At 43.1% G+C, this 20,083-nt stretch overlaps 1 protein-coding gene across 1 annotated transcript; it reads left to right on the forward strand.

Annotated features, from left to right (window-relative positions):
• The first annotated feature begins 5,730 nt into the window (after window positions 1–5,730).
• On the forward strand, window positions 5,731–12,561 carry LOC125549308 (anaphase-promoting complex subunit 7-like). The gene is made up of 18 exons (XM_048712753.1): window positions 5,731–5,994; window positions 6,286–6,354; window positions 6,504–6,554; window positions 6,702–6,839; window positions 6,942–7,004; window positions 7,202–7,317; window positions 7,751–7,835; window positions 8,399–8,458; window positions 9,118–9,163; window positions 9,447–9,520; window positions 9,781–9,831; window positions 9,905–10,105; window positions 10,189–10,233; window positions 10,469–10,562; window positions 10,635–10,780; window positions 10,884–11,113; window positions 11,957–12,017; window positions 12,124–12,561. Exons 1-18 carry the CDS (start codon window positions 5,926–5,928, stop codon window positions 12,208–12,210), a joined length of 1,686 nt encoding a protein of 561 aa, XP_048568710.1. The 5' UTR covers window positions 5,731–5,925; the 3' UTR covers window positions 12,211–12,561.
• Window positions 12,562–20,083: the final 7,522 nt, after the last annotated feature.

Genomic DNA, 20,083 nt, shown 5'->3' on the forward strand with positions numbered 1-20,083 from the left:
ATGCCAGATACAACTCGGTGATCGCTCTCTAACAGGACGACGAGGAGAGGATCGCTGGGTAGGATTATGCTATACGATGATACTTGGTGAACTTACCATCTACTCTCTTCTACATGCTGCAAGGTGAAGGCTGCTAGAAGCATAGTCTTCGATAGGACTAGTTATCCCCCTCTTATTCTGGCATTCTGCAGTTCAGTCCACATATACTCCCTCCTTTCCGGTTTATAGGGCTCAATTTAAAAATCTCACCAACCAAGGTAGATGGTGAGTGGTGGAATAGTTTTTGTAGTTTGCAAAAGCACTCAATTAATGCTCTTGTTTTCCTAAAAAAACTATGTTTATCAATGTATTAATTGCAATGCATGCATGCATAAAGTACATGCATCGGTCAGTTTTCTCTTAATACTTGCATGCAATGATTTAATGCACCTTGGAATCTGAACATGTGATGGGGAACAACCAAATTGAGCCTTATAAAATGAAAAAACTAAAATTTTAAGATAAACCCTATAAACCGGAAAAGAGGGAGTACTACCCTTTTCATTGATACCAATACATATGTGTAGCTCCTTGCTTGCGAGTACTTTGTATGAGTACGGACGGTTGCCCCTTTTCTATACCCGATTGTTGCAACCAGACGTTGGAGTCCAGGAGCTAGACGCCACCGTCGATGACGACTCGTACTACTCTGGAGGCGCCTACTACTACGTGCAGGCCGCTGAAGACGACCAGGAGTAGTTTAGGAGGATCCCAGGTAGGAGGTCTGCGCCTCTTTCGATCTGTATCCTAGTTTGTGCTAGCCATCTTATGACAACTTGTTTAACTTATGTCTGTACTCAGATATTGTTGCTTCCGCTGACTCGTCTATGATCGAGCTCTTGTATTCGAGCCCTCGAGGCTCCTGGCTTGTAATATGATGTTTGTATGACTTATTTTTATTTGTAGAGTTGTGTTGTGATATCTTCCCCCGAGTCACTGATCTTGATCGTACACGTTTGCGTATATGATTAGTGTACGATTGAATTAGGGACGTCACAAGTAGGAAACCTTTTCTTTTGCTAGTTGGAATGGAGGAAAGGAAAGGGGATTTCACAAGACTGGGTTCCCACGCTTCACGGTTAATAAAAAAATAATTAACATTTGGTCCACTTGAACGGAGAAATACTATGACAAACACTAAGCCTCGACGCCTTTCTAATGCTGCTTTTTTGTTTACCCACGAAAAGAAGCTTGGATAGTTGTTACGCGCCATCTGACAGATGCCAGGGATCGGTTGCCTCAACCCTTGGATCAGTCGACATCCAAGATCAACTAGAAAAGACATTTTTTTAGCATCAACACAACCACAAGCGTTTATATACACGCACACACATCCTATCCTTATGAGCACCTTTGAGAGACAAAGCCGGCATATCATCTTGAGATTTATGAAGCCATCGTAGGCGCCTCGTCGTGTACGGAAAAGTCTCCTCCCACTGAAAGCGCATTGCCGAAAATTCTGAAATAAATACAAAAATAATGTGAGCACCGGGATTTGAACCCTGGTGGATTGGGAATATCATCATCCATCTAACTATCTCAACCACAGATTGATTCGCGACTAGAAAAGACATTTGATGGACGAACTCTAGGTAGTTTTTTCTCGAAAAATTTATTTCCACATCAAAGAAAAAAAATATCTAAAACAAATGTGCAAACACATGAATAGTAGTATCTCCATCCGAAGTTTCATCAAACCTTCATATGTGGTGCACACAAAAAGACGAATACATCCGATGCAAAAAAAGGAGATGGGTACATGTAGCAAATTGGACTCGTAAAAAAAAGACGAATACATGTAGCAAATTGGACTCGTAAAAAAAAGACGAATACATGTAGCAAATTGGACTTATTTTGTGTGTATTTACGCTGGTCCTTAAGGGCACGTACATGAAGACTTACCAACTGCCATCAACAAGGTCAAGCTGGCTCGGATATGGGAGCGTCGAGAGTGGGGCGTCGACGGCTTGTTCTGATGACAGCAGTGATCGTTTGGTGGTCTCAGAATCTTGATTTAATCTTTTAGTATGTTTGAGGTGCTTTTTTACTTCTGATGAAATTTATATCTACAACACCAAAATGTATATAATCTCTCCCTAATAATAAAGTACGGATTGACTTTGTCGGGTTCACCGTTACAATACGCTTTCTTCTTATGTCATAATACGCTTTTACAATTTATCGTAATATAAACGAGGTGGTATAAAAGCGTCAATTTCATTCAGATTGTTCGGCATCGAGAAAGCGAACGCTAATTTCGTACACAAGCTGGCCTCTCACACGTTTTTTTAGACAATCTCGCATGCTTTATTCATCGCCTATAATGTTTACATGAAGAAAATCAAGATCTCCTAGTTGTCCTAGCCATACACGACGACAAAAGTCTAAGGACAAAGCATATCTAACTGGCCTCTCACACGTGAGAGCTCATTCGCTGGACTGGCCCATTTGCTGTTTCGCGACGCACAAGAGGCGTGCTACTGGGCCGGCCCATTTGCTGTTTCGCGCGGAATGTAAAATTCGCACAAAAAGATGGCGCTACCAATGGGAATCGAACCCGCGACCTGCTACATATACGCGCGACGCGCTAGCCTCCATGTCAGGCGTGTTACTCTGAAACTTAAAGAAACTGCCAGCGGCGGCGAAAAATAAAAACCACTCCGCCAAATTTCAAAAAATAAAACTTGCGGGAAAGATATCCTACTCAAGTCCTCCCGCCAGAGAAGCGAGCACGTAACCACTGTAGTAACTGAGGTTTAGTATGTACAATGCCAGCCCAGAGTATATGAACTATAATCCGCGGCACATTAAAACTTGTTTTAAAATTTGAAGCATAATTTTTAAAAAAGAAACTCTTTTCGAAACACAAACATTATTAGGGGACACAAATTTTTTAAAAACAAACAGGAACAAAAAATTGAATACATGAATATATATAAATTATGAACTACTTTTCATAAACGCAAAACATATTTTGAAAACAATAACAAAATTGGAGAACTGAGCATTTTTCAAAATTAAACTATTTTTACAAAAATTGAGCTAATTTTGAATTTGGCAAATGGATTTCAAAAACATGATTTTTGTAAAAACAATGTGAACAAACTTCCAAAACTGCAGTATTTTTTGAAATATGTGAACAAAATTCGGAAACAGGAACAATTTTTTGAATTAGTGGAAAAAACTAAACATGCGGACAATTTTTTGAATTTGTGAACAAATTTTGAAACCTGAACATTTTTTGAATACATGAACAATTTTTATGAAAATGAACAAAATTTGAATTTCCCAAACATTTTTCAAAAACATGAACATTTTTAGAATTTGTGAGCAATTTTTAAAGCACAAACAATTTTTGAATCTTGAGAACAAATTTGGAAGCACGGACTATTTTTTGTAGCACGGACATTTTTTGAATCTTGAGAACAAATTTTGAAATGAAGAACAATTTTGAAAAATCCTGAACAAATTTGGAAGCGTTAGCAATTTTTTAAAGCACAAACATTTTTTGAATCTTGAGAACATATTTTGAAAGGGAGAACAATTCTGAAAAACCACGAACAAACTTGGAAGTGCAAATATTTTTTGAATATGTGAACAAAAATTGAAATCCGGTAGATTTTATGAATTTCGAAAATTTTGAACTGTTTTGTGTAACAAGAACAATTTTTTAATTTTGAGAACATTTTTTGGAAACATGAACAAAATTTAAAATTTTCAAATTTTTTTAAAAAGAGAAGAGAAGAAAAAAAATAAAAAAAATCCTAAACATTTTGTAAAACCACGAACATGTTCTGTAAAAGAAAAATAAACTTGAAAAAGAAAAGGGAACAAAAAACGAAAACCTGAAACAGAAACGAAAAATAAGAAAAAAAAGAAACAGAAAAGTGGAAAACCAATAAGAGAAAAAAACCGGTTCATGGAACCTTCTAGAGGGTTCACAAAACCGGAGTGGTGCAGTTCATGAGCTATCTACGTAAATGGGCCGGCCCAAAGCATTGCTCGGTCGCTAGCTCCTGTGCGAAGCGCCGGCAGTTTGCCCCAATGAGCGGCCAACAGTATTTTCCCTCACACGTACCGCGCTACAAGGCTTTCTTTGCATCGAATCAATGAACTGTTGGGTCATCTTTTATGGACCGGAAGCCACATTACATAATTTATTTCATAATAACATGCATGCATTTTTTTTGTTAAATAGTCCCACCTTGCTTTCTTATATCAATTTTCACTGATTCATAAGTGCTGGCAAGTCCCCTGAAATATCAACAAGCAGCCTACACAAGAGGGATACAGACGAGAATTCATTGGCATAGGGATTAAATAAAAATATAGAGGGTTAGTAAAGGTGAGACGTGCATGGACTACACCGAGGAGCGGTTGAAGGTGGCGGTGAAGGCAAGAGCAGGCAGGCAAAAGGGAAGGAGGAGAGCAGCAGGGCGACGCGAGGGATCTCCGCTCCTCACCGCGGAAGGCGGCGGTGGCGCATCCGGGGGCGAGCTCCAGGCCAGGTGGTCGGTGTGCGAGGAGCTCGTCTCCTGACGCGATGCGTGCGCGTGTGGGTGGCGGCGCCGAGGGAATCGAGAGGAAGAGAGATGAGTGGGAATCGGGGTGGGCTGCGGTTGGGCCGGCCTGGCGGGCTACTCTCGTCTTCTCTTATTCTCTTTTCTTTCTATTTATTAAATATAATCAGAGAGAGCAAAAAGGAGAAAAGGGTTAGGAATGGGTTTTTGGCAAGGGGCTATTTATTCCAGAGTCACAAAAATGTGCTTGATCCAGAAAAAATAGAAATGAGCATAATTGAAAGGTTTAATGTCAAACTTATTTGAATTTAATTAAATGGGTTTGAACTGGAAGTTGGATTTCCCATAATTGATGAAAAATTCTATGTTAATTGCACTTTGCACAATCTGAATATCGTTAGATGTATAGGTGAAGCCTCTAGGTTGCCATGTTTACATGTATGAGCGGTCGACATGGCCAATGTTCAACCCGTAGCAACGCACGGGCCTTTTTGCTAGTAAAATATAAAAATATATCTTGTGATGTATCTAATGAAAGTATTTGGTATTCTAGATGTATATTTTTTTTACATAAAACTTGGTCAAAGTTAGTAAAGTTTTACTTCTTAAAATATTTACACGCACTACATTATGAAACGGAGAAAGTAATAGATATGGATCATTTTTGCAAAAAGAAAATGACCCACCTATATAATTCAACGGTAAAAAGGGAAAAGAGTTGGCATATGAGGTTAGGAGAGCTAGGGCCAATCACACGTGGCGGGGGCTCCTTTAAAGGAGAACCGTCCAAGATCATCTTGTAAGAGGCGGGTTACGGCTGGGAGTGTTCCCCGCAGCCGACATATTATTAAGCTCTAGCTCTCTCTAGAGGAGATAAGAGAAGGGAAAGATCGGTCTCTGAAATCAGAGAACGCGATAATTTCCTGATGGATCGTGCGTGTGCGCCCCCGACAGCCCCAAACCACAGATGCCAACTCTAGCCCTCCAAAGCTGGAGTCACAGGCGCGCACCACCACGCCCGGCCGACGCATACGACGAGCGGCACGTATATATGCCGGTGATGTCGGTGCTCGGTTAGCGGTCTGGTACTATTCGAGCGAAACGACTCGCGTTAGATTTTCTCCAAACGGAAAATATTGCCCGCCACTCGCCTGAAATTTCGAAGCGGGCCCAACTGGGCCGCACAAGCCCGGGTAGTGCCCATTCCGAACCTCCTTCTTCTACTCTCGTTTCTTCGGTGTACTGAGCAGTGAGGAAAGGCAGTGACGCTTCTCCAATCAAACCGAGCAGCGAAATCCCAATTCAAAATTTCCTCGGCAAACCCTCGCGGACAGCGCGCCGCGCCGGATCGGACAGCCTGCCGGAGATGGAGGCGGCGCGGGACTCGATGGCGGCCCTCCTCGACGCCGGCATCTTCGACTCCGCCCAGACCCTCGTACGTAACCCCTGCGCCTTCCCCCATTCCGAATCTCTAGGGTTTTGCCCCGGATCAACTGCTCCGCTGCATGTGGCGCGCGTGCGCGGGCTGCTCGTTGGTGGCTAGGTAGTTGACCTAGGGAGCGAGGTGGCTTGGCGGTCTAGGAATTGAAGAAGAATGCCGCGTTCCAAAAGGGGGCCTTAGCCGAGTTGCGAAAGCAAAAAGGGGGCCATAACACTGTTTCTCGTTAGATTTTCCTTCTGAACAGAGGTTTTTCAGGTGGTAATAATAATTCTTCATGACTTGCAGGGATGCTTTCTTGTGTCTTCTGGTGGTGCAAGTAATGAGGCCAGCATATCCATGAAGGCGGAAAGCTTGGTAAGTTGCCCTGTTTAGCTCGGTAGGGGAAGCTGATGCTAGCTCGGTCCTACTCTTACACAATGTTGCGCTGCCGAATGCCCATTTCTATTGCCTAGATAGCGCATTTTTCACATCTCGTGCCTGAAATGTTGCGTGCTGTACTGCAGGTCCTGCACGGTGATGCGTTGTATGGGGAGAAAGAATTTCGGAGGGCACTGGTAATATTGCCGAGAAACCATGGTTTATTAGAAATTTAGAATGCTATGAGGAGCTTTATTGTGTCGGAAAGCTGAGCATACATGTGACAGTTTGCTGCTTACTGTTGAAATTTAAGTTTCTTATTTTCCGCTTTTTGATCATTATAGAATGCCTACAAGCAAGCTATGCAATGTAGCAAAAGTATCCCCAGACAAGCAACAAGTACTGCCAGAATCTCAGTTTCCACTACCGGCCGGTCACCTTCTCCAAATTCTTCAAATGTTATGCCATTCAATGAAAATGAGGTGTGAACAGCTCAGTAGACCATTCTGGTGTTTCTTGGATTGGTATTTTATTCTATACAACCCTAGCAAATAACTCAGTGCAATTTTGCTCTACTGTTGTAGGTGAAGTCTAAAATAGCTATTTGCCATTCTGCTTTACATGAGTATCGTGAAGCACTCCAAGAGGTTCGGGCTTTTCTTTCTTTGTGAGTCTGTGTTAATGTTTGCTAAATTTAGCAAACATTTTTTATGCTCATATAAGTGTTGGTCGATATTTGAAATACGAAACCTTTAAATATAAGTAGGATGGTCTGGATCTAGATGTGGTTTGTTCTTTTGGCAATGGCAAATGATGCAGAGTTTGATCTACATGTTTTCTGCAGATGGAAGGGATTCCTTCTAAAATGAGAAATCTAAAAATGAATCTGATGTTAGGCAAGCTTTATCGAATATCCAGAAATAATCGTGCGGCTGCCATATGTTATAAAGAGTGTTTGAGGTACAACATACCAAATGATTTGTTTTCTACGATCCTGAATTCTGCAACTTAATAGTCCCTCTGATGCATAATATAAGCTGCTTTAGAGGTTCTGTCAGTTAAATATTTTTTTGGCTTGACCATCATTATACAAAATATTACCAAAATGTTCAATATAGTATTGATATTACTAGATTTCTCATGATATTTGTATAACATGTAATTACTGAATTACATCTGTTGTAACGACATATTTTTTAATCATTTATGGTCAAAGTGTTACTTTGATGACTGTGTCATTGTCCTAAAGTAATTATATTATGAATCAGAGGGAGTAGGTAATAGGCATAAATTGATAGTGACATTTCCTGTTCTATCGCATTGCCTCATATGGTTACTCCTTCATGATGTAATTTGACAAGTTGTTTTCGACATCTTTATGCTTTTCTTCTAGGCAATGCCCTTATGTATTTGAGGCTATTGCAGCTTTGGCTGAAATGGGGCTTTCTTCAAAGGAGTTCTCTTTACTATTTGCACAAGTAAGTGTCCATTTCTTTTGCTTAAGATCTCAAAAGGAAGCATGGTCTCTCTAGATGAATAGTTTAATTTTAGTGAGAACAGATAAATATCCGTTATGCTAGTTTTCTGTATGCTGAATTGCTGATTGATTGTCAAATTTCCTAAATACGAAGTCTTCTTCTCTAATCATGTTTTATTGTTCAATGTGTTGATCTAAACAGTACCACCTTGATAAATTTCCCACATCTTCTGTTTTACGTGTGGAGTATGCAGTAAGTTGTATTCTATTTATGGGTTGCTCAAGGATATCTCTGAATTGCGTATACTTCCACTATTTACCTTCGCATAGTTGAACATAGTTACAGAACCATCATTGCACCAAAATTTACCCCCTTTTGGTGCATATATCTTCTGTACATATAAGTTATTAACAGTAGATGTGTATAAATCTTTGAGCTGTGAGCACTGCATATACAAACTATGCAGAAATAAGGAACATCCAATTGCCCAGTGTAAAATTTATTTTCGAATCATTATTTGCTGAAATTTAGAAATCTGGAATGATTATTATATTCGTCTGTAGGCACCAAATAGAGGAGGCAAGCCACCAGGTGATTTTTTGGATGCACAACGTTGGTGGAATGTAAGTGAAATGTGCTGCACTCCTGTTGCATATAGGCAGGCTGCTGATGTTTCCATGGGATTTCATACATATTTGAAACATTACCATTTGAGGCATGTCACATTGCCACCAATAGTATTGAAAGTAATATATTGAAATGAATTTATGTTGACAGCAGATAAGCTTGCATGGCATACATCGTTTAATCTTGTATACCCTAAGTTACAAAATAGGTGATTGCTATCCTATGTTAGATCTCCTTGGCACATTGATGATTGAAAGCCAAAGCAGCACTACACAGTCTACATGCTAAACTTTACTAAATTGGAACACACCTTTGGCCTTCTTTCGACTCTGAAGAATTTTCCACAACTGCCACAACAATGTACACCTGCACTTCTGTTACTTTCTTTACTATCATTAATGCAAACTGATTAGGTGTGATTAAATGGGAAATGTAAGGATACCATTAATGCAAACTGATTAGGTGGAATTTTTACAATTTACCAAATGATCCACATTATTCTTTCCGCAGCTAAAGTGTATTTCTTATTGCAGTGATTGTTACTGGTTCCTCAGAAACTGTGTTTCTCTTTCAGCAAATATTTGATCATACATCTTGTTCTTGTTATGGGTTGGCTCAAATAATTAATTTACTTCAATTATTGTTTTCTTAATAGCGGTATGTAGAGGCCCAGTGTTGCATTGCTTCACATGATTATAAAGGTATTGCGATGAACTTTTTCCAGATTTCGTTTGATGATTCTAGCATAAGATGTGCTTAGTTGATTTTTATTGAACTGATCAAGGAATTATTTCGTATGGCTGCAAAGGATATTGAGTACTGGTTAAATGATTCGTTGTTAATAACATATCACCATGTAGCTCCATCCTGTGTCAACCTTTCAAAACTTCAGTTTCAGTAATCTGTTGGGCATAATTTGCAGCTTTCAAAACTTCAGGTTCTTCATCATAATAAATAAGCTTACTGTTTTTTTACCTTTTCTAGGTGGCCTGGATATATACCTGGAACTAATGCAACGATTTCCCAATAATGTGCACATCTTGCTGGAAATTGCGAAGGTTTATCTCTTTCTTCAAGTTTCCCATTGCTGCGCTTCTGTATATGTTGTATATTGAAGTAGAACCATCAAGTTATTCTCTCTCATGTAATGCCTCTTTGTTATGCATGTCTTGATTTTTGTAAGTTTGATGCTCCTATGTTCCTCAGTTATGTAAAGAATTTCTGGAAGTCATAGTTCATCATCACATTTTGTTTTTTTGTGTGAATTTAATTATCTTTATTCATTGTCTATCCTGATTTTTCTGCTTCTTATTTCTAGGTTGAAACTATCATAGGCAAGAATGAAGAAGCAATCATGAATTTTGAGAAGGTAAAGGAACAAGTATAGCCTTCGAGTTCCTTATAAGGAAATATACATCTCTAAAACGGTTGGTGCTTTGCAGGCTCGGTTAATTGATCCAAACATCATGGCATATATGGATGAGTATGCAATCCTCCTAAAATTAAAATCGGACTACACTAAGCTAAACAAACTGGTACATGATATGCTGCATATTGATCCTGCAAGACCAGAAACATGTATTGCTCTTGCAGCATTTTGGGAAAGAAAAGATGAAAGAAAAGCTTTGACATATGCTGAAAAGGTATGCACATTTTGTAGATAAGATATGTTTTGTGGAAGCGAACCTTCCATGTAATGTTCCTTACATTGTTTTACATTTTGCAGAGCCTTCGAGTTGATGATAGGCATATAACCGGCTATATTATGAAGGTAAGAAAACAGAATGTTATTGACCATACAACATAAATATGTTTTGGTACCAGTGTCCGCCTGCATTGTCATATTCTGGAAATGTTGCAATGAAGTATACAAGCATGCTTGGCGGGTTTATAACAAACCTGTTGTGATTGTTGGCTTATACTTCATAATTCGTATATGGCTAGGATCCTATCTTTGTTTTTTGTTATCCAGGTGGTGGGCTTACTGTTTGCTTATGTTCTTTAAGGGCAATCTGCATCTTTCATTGAATCGACCAGATTTGGCAGTAACAGACTTCAGGGGAGCTCAAGAACTAAGGGCTGATCTTCGCTCTTATCAAGGTTGTTACACATAGATACTTCTGGTTACTTATCCAAAACCTACAGGCAGCTTAATATGGATATTATTCTCAGGTTTGGTGCGTGCTTATCTAGCACTTTCCAAATGCAAAGATGCATTATTCACTGCACGTGAAGCAATGAAGGTTATGCATCAGTCTGCAAAAGCTCTCAAGCTAGTTGGTGATGTGCATGCTATCAGTTCCAGTGGGAGAGAGAAGGTAAAGCCAAACAGTTTTTTTTTCTTATGATTTCATTCTGTATACTTTTTCCTTGTGATCGTGCCTTTTGGCAACCAATCCATGTTGTTCATTTATTTTCCAGGCAAGAAAGTTCTATGAATCTGCTATTCGTCTCGAACCAGGATTTCTCGGAGCAGCATTGGCATTGGCTGATTTGCATGTTGCTGAAGGACGGAATAAGGAGGCAGTTTTGTTACTTGAAAGATATCTAAGACAATGGGCCGATGATTCTCTACATATCAAGTTGGCTCAAGTATTTGCAGCAACAAGTCTGCTTTCTGATGCACTCTCCCACTATCAATCTGCACTAAGGTAGGTTCACTTCCTCTTGGAGCTGAAACTATGAAATAGCAACCCTAAGTTGTAGGAAGGCTTCATGCTGATTCATGTATATCCCCACCCTCTCAATCCTATCCATTTACAGTCCTGGGCATTTCTCTTCCCAGAGTTTATTGTCTTTCCCCCTCACCAATGGGTCAATTGCTCCCTCGAACAAGGCCAATTAGTACCTGGAAGGTTGTAAATGATTGAACTTGCTTATTAAATGTAGGTAAACTGAGAGATTAGTATGTCTGAAATATGTCTTTTGGAATATTCTTCTTCTGTCCTAGAATATTTGATGCTCACTGTAGTTAAGGCTGGGACTTATCTCGTATAGATTGTTTCTGTAGACGAATTGTCATGATTAACAACTCCGTCAATTTCCATCCATCTTGCCATTGAAGGCTGATCCAGCAAGTCAGCTACTGAAAAGCTACCAACATGGTCTCTTACTCTCTAGCTGTTACTACTCCCTCCGTTCCAAATTACTCGTCACAGAAATGGACGAATCTAGAACTAAAATACATCTAGATACATCTATACCCGCGACAAGTAATTCGGAACGGAGGGAGTACTACTTTACAAACACACATATGTTAGTTATCACTTTGAGTTCCCATTAGCTGTTTGCTAGTGCATCTTAACCGATCTAGAGATAGAAACGTCACTCCTTGTAGGTTGCAGTGAAGCTCTATCAGGTGTCTACTGAATTTTGGGAGGCAACCGGCCTATATTTGTTCCGAAAACCTCTGTTAACACTTCTCGACATGTCTATTGTTTTACCTTTTGTAGCCTTGTGTACTAGTTCATGGAAAAAACAACTCCCTTTTGCAGGATAAACCCGCACAATGAAGCAGCCAAGAAAGGATTGGAGCGCTTGGAGAAGCAAATGAAGGTGTGATCTCCTAACATTCAGTGGCTCCTGTCATGTTTGGGTTTCCCTCTTAGACTTGCTCCACGGTAAGATAAGAAACGTTGACTGCTCCGATTCCCCTGTGCAGGGAGTAGACCCGGATGCGCCTGAAGACGAGGACGAGAACGAAGCTGATGACGTCGATGGTGACCAGGATGACGCCGAGCTGCTTTAGGAACTGTGGACTCAAAATGGCGTCACATATCAGTATACTGGAGGTACCATGAATGCCGAAGCTGTCACTGACCGAAGGGGGCTTGCTGTGCGGGGTGGGGGTTGGTGGTACTTGCTAAGGTGGCTGGCGTAACTACTTTGTGCCGATGGTTTGATTGCACGAGTGGGAATGTTGTGCCACTGCCCACGGGGTTACTCTCATGTAACTGTGTAGGATAGGAGGTGGCCTGTTGTTACGGAAGGAAACCCCGTGAGTGCTTTGTTAACACTGGGTTCCAAAAAGTAAATCATTTGAATGATCACTTAGAGTTGTTCTGTTTCAAATTAGCGTTTTTCACTAACAGGTATCTTACTCCGACACTGTTTCATAGCTTTGGACATGGATTTTACAGCTCGATTAAACATGTCGTCCCACCTTTCTTCCATGCCTTCCACAACCAGAACTTAGATGTCGAACGTTGAACCCTTATTATCCTGCTTCCCAAAGACTCGGACGCTATATCCGCAAATGACTTTACAACAATCTCGCTTCAGAACTGTTCCTGCAAGGCTATTGCAAAAAATTTGAACGGACAAGCTAAACCACCTAATCCAAAGCTTCATCAACAGAAAGTCTATTGCGAAAAGCTTAAGCTACGCTGCTGTTCTTCTCAGTTCCTGTCACTCAAGGAAAGCTCACGCCATGGTCTTTAAGTTGGATTTCGAAAAGGCTTCTGAGTTGATCGCTTGAGAACCTCCCAATCTATTATGCAAAACTTGCGCTCTTCAAATATCTCACTGGTTGGCCGGTAAGCCTACTCTCCCGTTGTGCTAGGCTAACCCTACTCCTCCATTCTTGACTCCCTCAACGCCTATGTCACGTCGGTTTTTTCATCCCAGTTTTTTTAAGGGAACTAGATGTGATTTGAAGATCTTTCTTTTGGACGCTGAGGAGACTTGCATGTGGGCAGTGTCTTATTGCATGGAGAACTGTGTGCAAACCAAAAACACTAGATGATTCCCTGCGGATTGCCACGGGAATTGCTTGCACTGTATTTAAGTGAAATTTGATTATATGAACATGAATGTTTGGGTTAATATTATAATAAGAACTAACACTAAAAATACATATGATCTTTGTAAATTATAAATATTTGTTGAATAAATTAGCGCAATATAATTAAAAGTTTTGTGTATTTTTTGCATGCGTGGTTGCATGTTGAAATAAATATGTTAGTGGGGATCACCTACTTAGGTATATATAGGATATATGATATGATGGTCTAGGCATACTAAGTGAAGGTTGCTTTCATATCTCTTCAGTACCCCGACCTCCCTTGGATCAACTGGTATCATCGCCGCTACTCCTACTCCATTGCTGACAAACATGCCAACTCTTCCTTTCTCTGGAAAACTGTATACACACAACTACCCCATGCAACAAATCTTTTTTGTGCTCACAAACAATGGTCTAACTATCCTATTCTAGATTGATATACTTGGATTGCTAGGAAACCGCTCACCAATGCCCTCTTTGCCCACTCTACTAAACCCACCATCCTAGTCTCTCAGGTCATGCATGAGAGATTGCTATCTAACCTTCGGACTTACCAATGTTGCATCGGCCGGGCTTGGGGTTGTATTGTCTTTGTTGCAGGATTTTTCCCAAATGATGCCAACGGCGAAAGGTTCCTTGTTCATGGTGCTCCTTTCTCCTCAGACATGCCTACTCGTTGCTTACGCAGGAGCAAGATGATGACACACGCGCTCACTTGATTTGAAGTTGCAAGTTGCCAATCAAAGTCCAAATCTTTGGGCGGATGCTATTGAAGCACCACCTCGACTCCAAGTGCAACCTCTTAAAAAACAATTGTTTCGAACAACCACTACCCAAGATGCGAAGCTGTTGGGGAACGCAGTAATTTCAAAAAATTTCCTACGCACATGCAAGATCTATCATGGTGATGCATAGCAACGAGAGGGGAAGAGTGTTGTCCACGTACCCTCGTAGACTGTAAGCGGAAGCGTTATGACAACGCGGTTGATGTAGTCGTACGTCTTCACGATCCGACCGATCCTAGTACCGAAAGTATGGCACCTCCGCGATCTGCACATGTTCGGCTCGGTGACGTCCCAAAACTCTCGATCCAGCTGAGTGACGAGGGAGAGCTTCGTCAGCACGATGGCGTGATGACGGTGATGATGAAGCTACCGGCGCAGGGCTTCGCCTAAGCACTACGACGATATGATCGAGGTGGATTATGGTGGAGGGGGGCACCGCACACGGCTAAGAGATCAATGATCAACTTGTGTGTCCTAGGGTGCCCCCTGCCCCCGTATATAAAGGAGCAAGGGGGGAGGCCGGCCGGCCCTTGGGGGCGCGCCAAGGAGGGGAGTCCTCCTCCTAGTGGGAGTCGACTCCCCCTTTCCTAGTCCAACTAGGAGGAGGAAGGGGGAAGGAAGGAGAGGGAGAGAGGGAGGGAAAGAGGGGGCGCCGCCCCCTCCTTGTCCAATTCGGACTCCTCAAGGGGGGGCAGCCCTAAGTCCCCATCCCCTCTCTCTCTCTCTCACAAGGCTCATGTTGGCCCATTAGATCCCCCGGGGGTTCCGATAACCCCCCCGCACTCCGATAATTACCCGGTGACCCCCGGAACTCATCCGTGTCCGAATATAGTCATCTAATATATCAATATTTATGTCTTGACCATTTCAAGACTCCTCATCATGTCCGTGATCACATCCGGGACTCCGAACTACCTTCGGTACATCAAAACACATAAACTCATAATACCGATCGTCACCGAACGTTAAGCGTGCGGACCCTATGGGTTCGAGAACTATGTAGACATGACCGAGACACGTCTCCGGTCAATAACCAATAGCGAAACCTGGATGTTCATATTGGCTCCCACATATTCTACGAAGATCTTTATCGGTCAAACCACATAACGATATACGTTGTTCCCTTTGTCATCGGTATGTTACTTGCTCGAGATTCGATCGTCGGTATCTCAATACCTAGTTCAATATCGTTACCGGCAAGTCTCTTTACTCGTTCCTTAATGCATCATCCCGTAACTAACTCATTAGTCACATTGCTTGCAAGGCTTATAATGAAATGCATCACTGAGAGGGCCCAGAGATACCTCTCCAATAGTCAGAGTGACAAATCCTAATCTCGATCTATGCCAACACAACAAACACCATCGGAGACACCTGTAGAGCATCTTTATAGTCACCCAGTTACGTTGTGACGTTTGATAGCACACTAAGTGTTCCTTCGGTATTCGGGAGTTGCATGATCTCATAGTCATAGGAACATGTATAAGTTATGGAGAAAGCAATAGCAACAAACTAAACGATCATCGTGCTAAGCTAACGGATGGGTCAAGTCAATCACATCATTCTCTAATGATGTGATCTCGTTAATCAAATGACAACTCATGTCTATGGTTAGGAAACATAACCATCATTGATTCAACGAGCTACTTAAGTAGATGCATACTAGTGACATTCTGTTTGTCTATGTATTCACACATGTACTAAGTTTCCGGTTAATACAATTCTAGCATGAATAATAAACATTTATCATGATATAAGGAAATATAAATAACAACTTTATTATTGCCTCTAGGGCATATTTCCTTCACTCTCCCACTTGCACTAGAGTCAATAATCTAGATTACATTGTAATGATTCTAACACCCATGGAGTCTTGGTGCTGGTCATGTTTTGCTCATGAGAGAGGCTTAGTCAATGGGTCTGCAACATTTAGATCTGTATGTATCTTGCAAATCTCTATGTCTCCCTCCTTGACTTGATCGTGGATGGAATTGAAGCGTCTCTTGATGTGCTTGGTTCTCTTGTGAAATCTGGATTCCTTTGCCAAGGCAATTGCACCAGTGTTGTCATAAAAGATTTTCATTGGACCCGATGCACTAGGTATGACACTGAGGGAGTCCTAGATTAGGGGGTCTCCGGACAGCCGGACTATATTTTGCCGGACTGTTGGACTATGAAGATACAAGATTGAAGACTCCGTCCTGTGTCCGGATGGGACTTTCCTTGGCGTGGAAGGCAAGCTTGGCAATACGGATATGTAGATCTCCTCCTTTGTAACCGACTCTGTGTAACCCTAACCCCCTCCGATGTCTATATAAACCGGAGGGTTTAGTCCGTAGGACAACAGACAATCATACCATAGGCTAGCTTCTAGGGTTTAGCCTCTACGATCTCGTGGTAGATCAACTCTTGTAATACTCATATCATCAATATCAATCAAGCAGGACGTAGGGTATTACCTCCATCAAGAGGGCCCGAACCTGGGTAAACATCGTGTCCCCTGCCTCCTGTTACCATCCGCCTTAGACGCACAGTTCGGGACCCCCTACCCAAGATCCGCCGGTTTGGCACCGACATTGGTGCTTTCATTAAGAGTTCCACTATGCCATCACCATAAGGCTCGATGGCCCCTTCGATCATCGATAATGATGCGGTCTAGGGTGAGGTTTTCCTCCTCGGACAGATCTTCGTATTTGGCGGCTTCACACTGTGGGCTAATTCGCTTGGCCATCTGGAGCAGATCGAGAGCTACGCCCCTGGCCATCAGGTCAGGTTCGGAAACTTAAACTACACTGCCGACATCCGCGGAGACTTGATCTTCGACGGATTTGAGCCCATGTCAGGTGCACCGCACGATCACGGCGAGCATGACGTAACTCTGCCGTCGGACTGTGTTCGGGAGATCGCATCTGCAACTACTCCGGCCTTTAATCCGGAGCAAATTGCGCCATCCGACGACGGAGGGATGGACCCCGCCATGGAGGCCGCACTCTCAATGGCGATGGAGCCGGATACTGACTTCACCCCTTACGAGAGCCGTGTTGCCGAACCACTGGATTCGTCTCCGGCCACGGACTCAGAGCCGCCTGCATCCGTGCCTATCGAATCCGATTGGGTGCCGATCATGGAGTTCACCTCCGCAGATATCTTTCAGCACTCGCCTTTTGGCGATGTGCTAAATTCATTAAAGTCTCTCTCCTTGTCAGGAGAACCTTGGCCGAACTATGTCCGGCTAGAATGGGATGCGGACGACGAAGAAATTCGCTACCCACCCACCACCCACTTAGTAGCCACTGTCGACGATTTAACCGACATGCTAGACTTCTACTCTGAAGACATCGATGGTATGGATGACGATGCGGGAGACGAACAGGAGCCACCGCCCATAGGGCACTGGACCGCCACTTCATCACATGCCATATACATGGTGGATACACCCAAAGAAAACAATGACGAGGAACGGGAGGAGACAGCGAGGATGAGCCCTCCAAGAAGCAAACAAAGCGTCGGCGTAGGCGCCGCTCCAAAGCCCGCCTCGGCAAAAACAGCGATAACAGCGCAAGAGAAAATAACACTCCAGTCGACTCCAGAGGAAACGACGACCACATTGCCCCGGCGGCAGAACACGATGAAGCTGCAAACGGCGAACACAGTACGGATCCGACGTCCGAACATGACGATCCTGAGCATAAACCTCATCAAAACCCCTCTGGGAAGGAAAACAGTCCGGACGAAGATGCACACATCATCCCGGAAACGAACTTGGAGCAAGAGAACCTCCGCAGAAGGCTTATTGCCACAGTGAGGAGTCTGAAGAAGCAGAAGCAAAGGCTTAAGGCCGAATAGAATACGCTCAACAGCAGGTGGAACAATGTGCTCGACAATGAAGAAAAGTATGGTGGAGGTTACCACACAAAGAGCTATCCAAAGCGTAAGCTATTACCCGAATTCAACGATGAGGCCTTAGAGCCCATACAGCCGAAAAATAAAATGGCCAACCGGCCGGATCAACCACCTTGTGACCGCGATAGAGCGGCTAACAAGGTCGCACATAAGTCAACACACGATCTACGTGAGGACTTGCGCCAAAAATCCAGTATGACCAGATCCATCTATGGATCTAGGAAGCGCGCTCCGGCACAAAATCAAAATCGAATACTACAACCGTCCGAACGCCATGATACATCCAAATACAGGGGTGCCGCACACCCCCTATGTTTCACTGATGAGGTGCTGGATCACGAATTCCCAGAAGGATTCAAACTAGTGAATATAGAGGTGTACGACGGGACCACAGACCCTAGGGTCTGGATTGAGGACTTTATCCTCCATATCCATATGGCTCGTGGAGATGATCTCCATGCCATCAGGTACTTGCTCCTCAAGCTTAAAGGACCAGCTCGGCACTGGCTGAAAAGCCTCCCCGAAAATTCAACTGGAAGTTGGGAGGAGCTCGAGGACGCCTTTCGGGCTAATTTTCAAGGGACCTATGTCCAACCTCCGGATGCAGACGATTTAAGTCATATAATTCAACAGCCCGGAGAGTCAGCCCAAAAGCTTTGGAACATGTTTCTCACTAAGAAGAACCAAATCGTCGACTGTCCGAACGCCGAAGCCTTAGCAACTTTCAAGCACAGCGTCCGAGATGAATGGCTCGGCAGACACCTCGGCCAAGAAAAATCGAGAACAATGGCAGCCCTAACAAGCATCATGACCCGCTTTTGCGCGAGAGAAGATAGCTAGTTAGCCCGCAGTAGCACCAGTGACCCAAGCACATCCGAAGTCAGGGATGGCAATGGAAAACCACGACGCAGTAAAAACAAGCGTCGAAATAAAGAAGACAGCCCAGATAATACGGCGGTCAACACCGGATTCAGGGGCTCTCGGCCAGGTCAGTGGAAAAAGCCTTTCAAAGGCAGTAGAGATGGACCGTCTAGCCTAAACAAGATTCTTGACAAACTATGTCAGATTCATGGCACCCCCGATAAACCTGCAAATCACACCCACAGAGAATGCTGGGTCTTCAAGCAGGCCGGTAAGCTAAACGCCGAACACAAGGGGGGGGGAGACACCAAGAGAAGACGAGGATGAACCTCGCCAGCAAAGCACTGGAGGACAGAAAAAATTCCCACCAGAGGTTAAAACAGTAAACATGATCCATGTGACGAAGAGGAGAAGAAAACATGCACTCCAAGACATACGCACCATAGAGCCCGTCACCCCTAGGTTCAACCCCTGGTTGGCCTGCCCGAGCACTTTTGATCGCGGGGATCACGTGACAAGCATCTGGCATGAAGGATTGGCTGCCTGGGTGTTAGACCCAATAATAAACAGATACCATCTCACACGAGTCCTTATGGACGGCGGTAGTGGTCTAATCTGATATATCAGGACATAGTCCGCAAAATGGGGATAGACCCGACAAAAATAAGCCACAATAATACTACCTTCAAGGGAGTAATACCAGGCCCAGAGGCCCGCTCTACGGGCTCTCTATTACTAGAGGTTGTATTCGGTTCTCCCGACAACTTCAGAAGCGAAAAGTTAACTTTCTACATCGCTCCATTCCAAAATGGCTATCAAGCACTACTCGGAAGAGCGGCTTTCGCTCATTTTAATGCAACACCGCATTACGCTTCTCTCAAGCTTAAGATGCCCAGTCCACGTGGCACCATCACAGTTAGTGGAAATATTGAGCGTTCTCTACGCGCGGAAGAATGCGCGGCGGCTTTAACAGCCGAGCACTAGACGGCCTCACCAACCAGAAAAAATGACAGGTCGTCAAGACCACGGACACGGTTAGACGAGTCCGGTGCATCACTACATATACATGAGATTGGTTTGATGGTCAAACCCTCATAGACGGTACCAGGGGCTTCCCGCGTGTAATCAGGGCTAGTTCGGCTCAACTTGACTTATCTTGAATTTTAATGGTTTATTGATAATAACCAATTTTCTGGCAGGGCAACTTTCAACTAAGTTCTTCTCTTTTACAGATGACAATCATGCTACACCCGTCCAGGATACGGCACAAAGGAGACACAGGCGCAGAC

This window comes from Triticum urartu, chromosome 1, assembly GCF_003073215.2.
Source record: "Triticum urartu cultivar G1812 chromosome 1, Tu2.1, whole genome shotgun sequence".
Classification (NCBI taxonomy): Eukaryota; Viridiplantae; Streptophyta; class Magnoliopsida; order Poales; family Poaceae; genus Triticum; species Triticum urartu.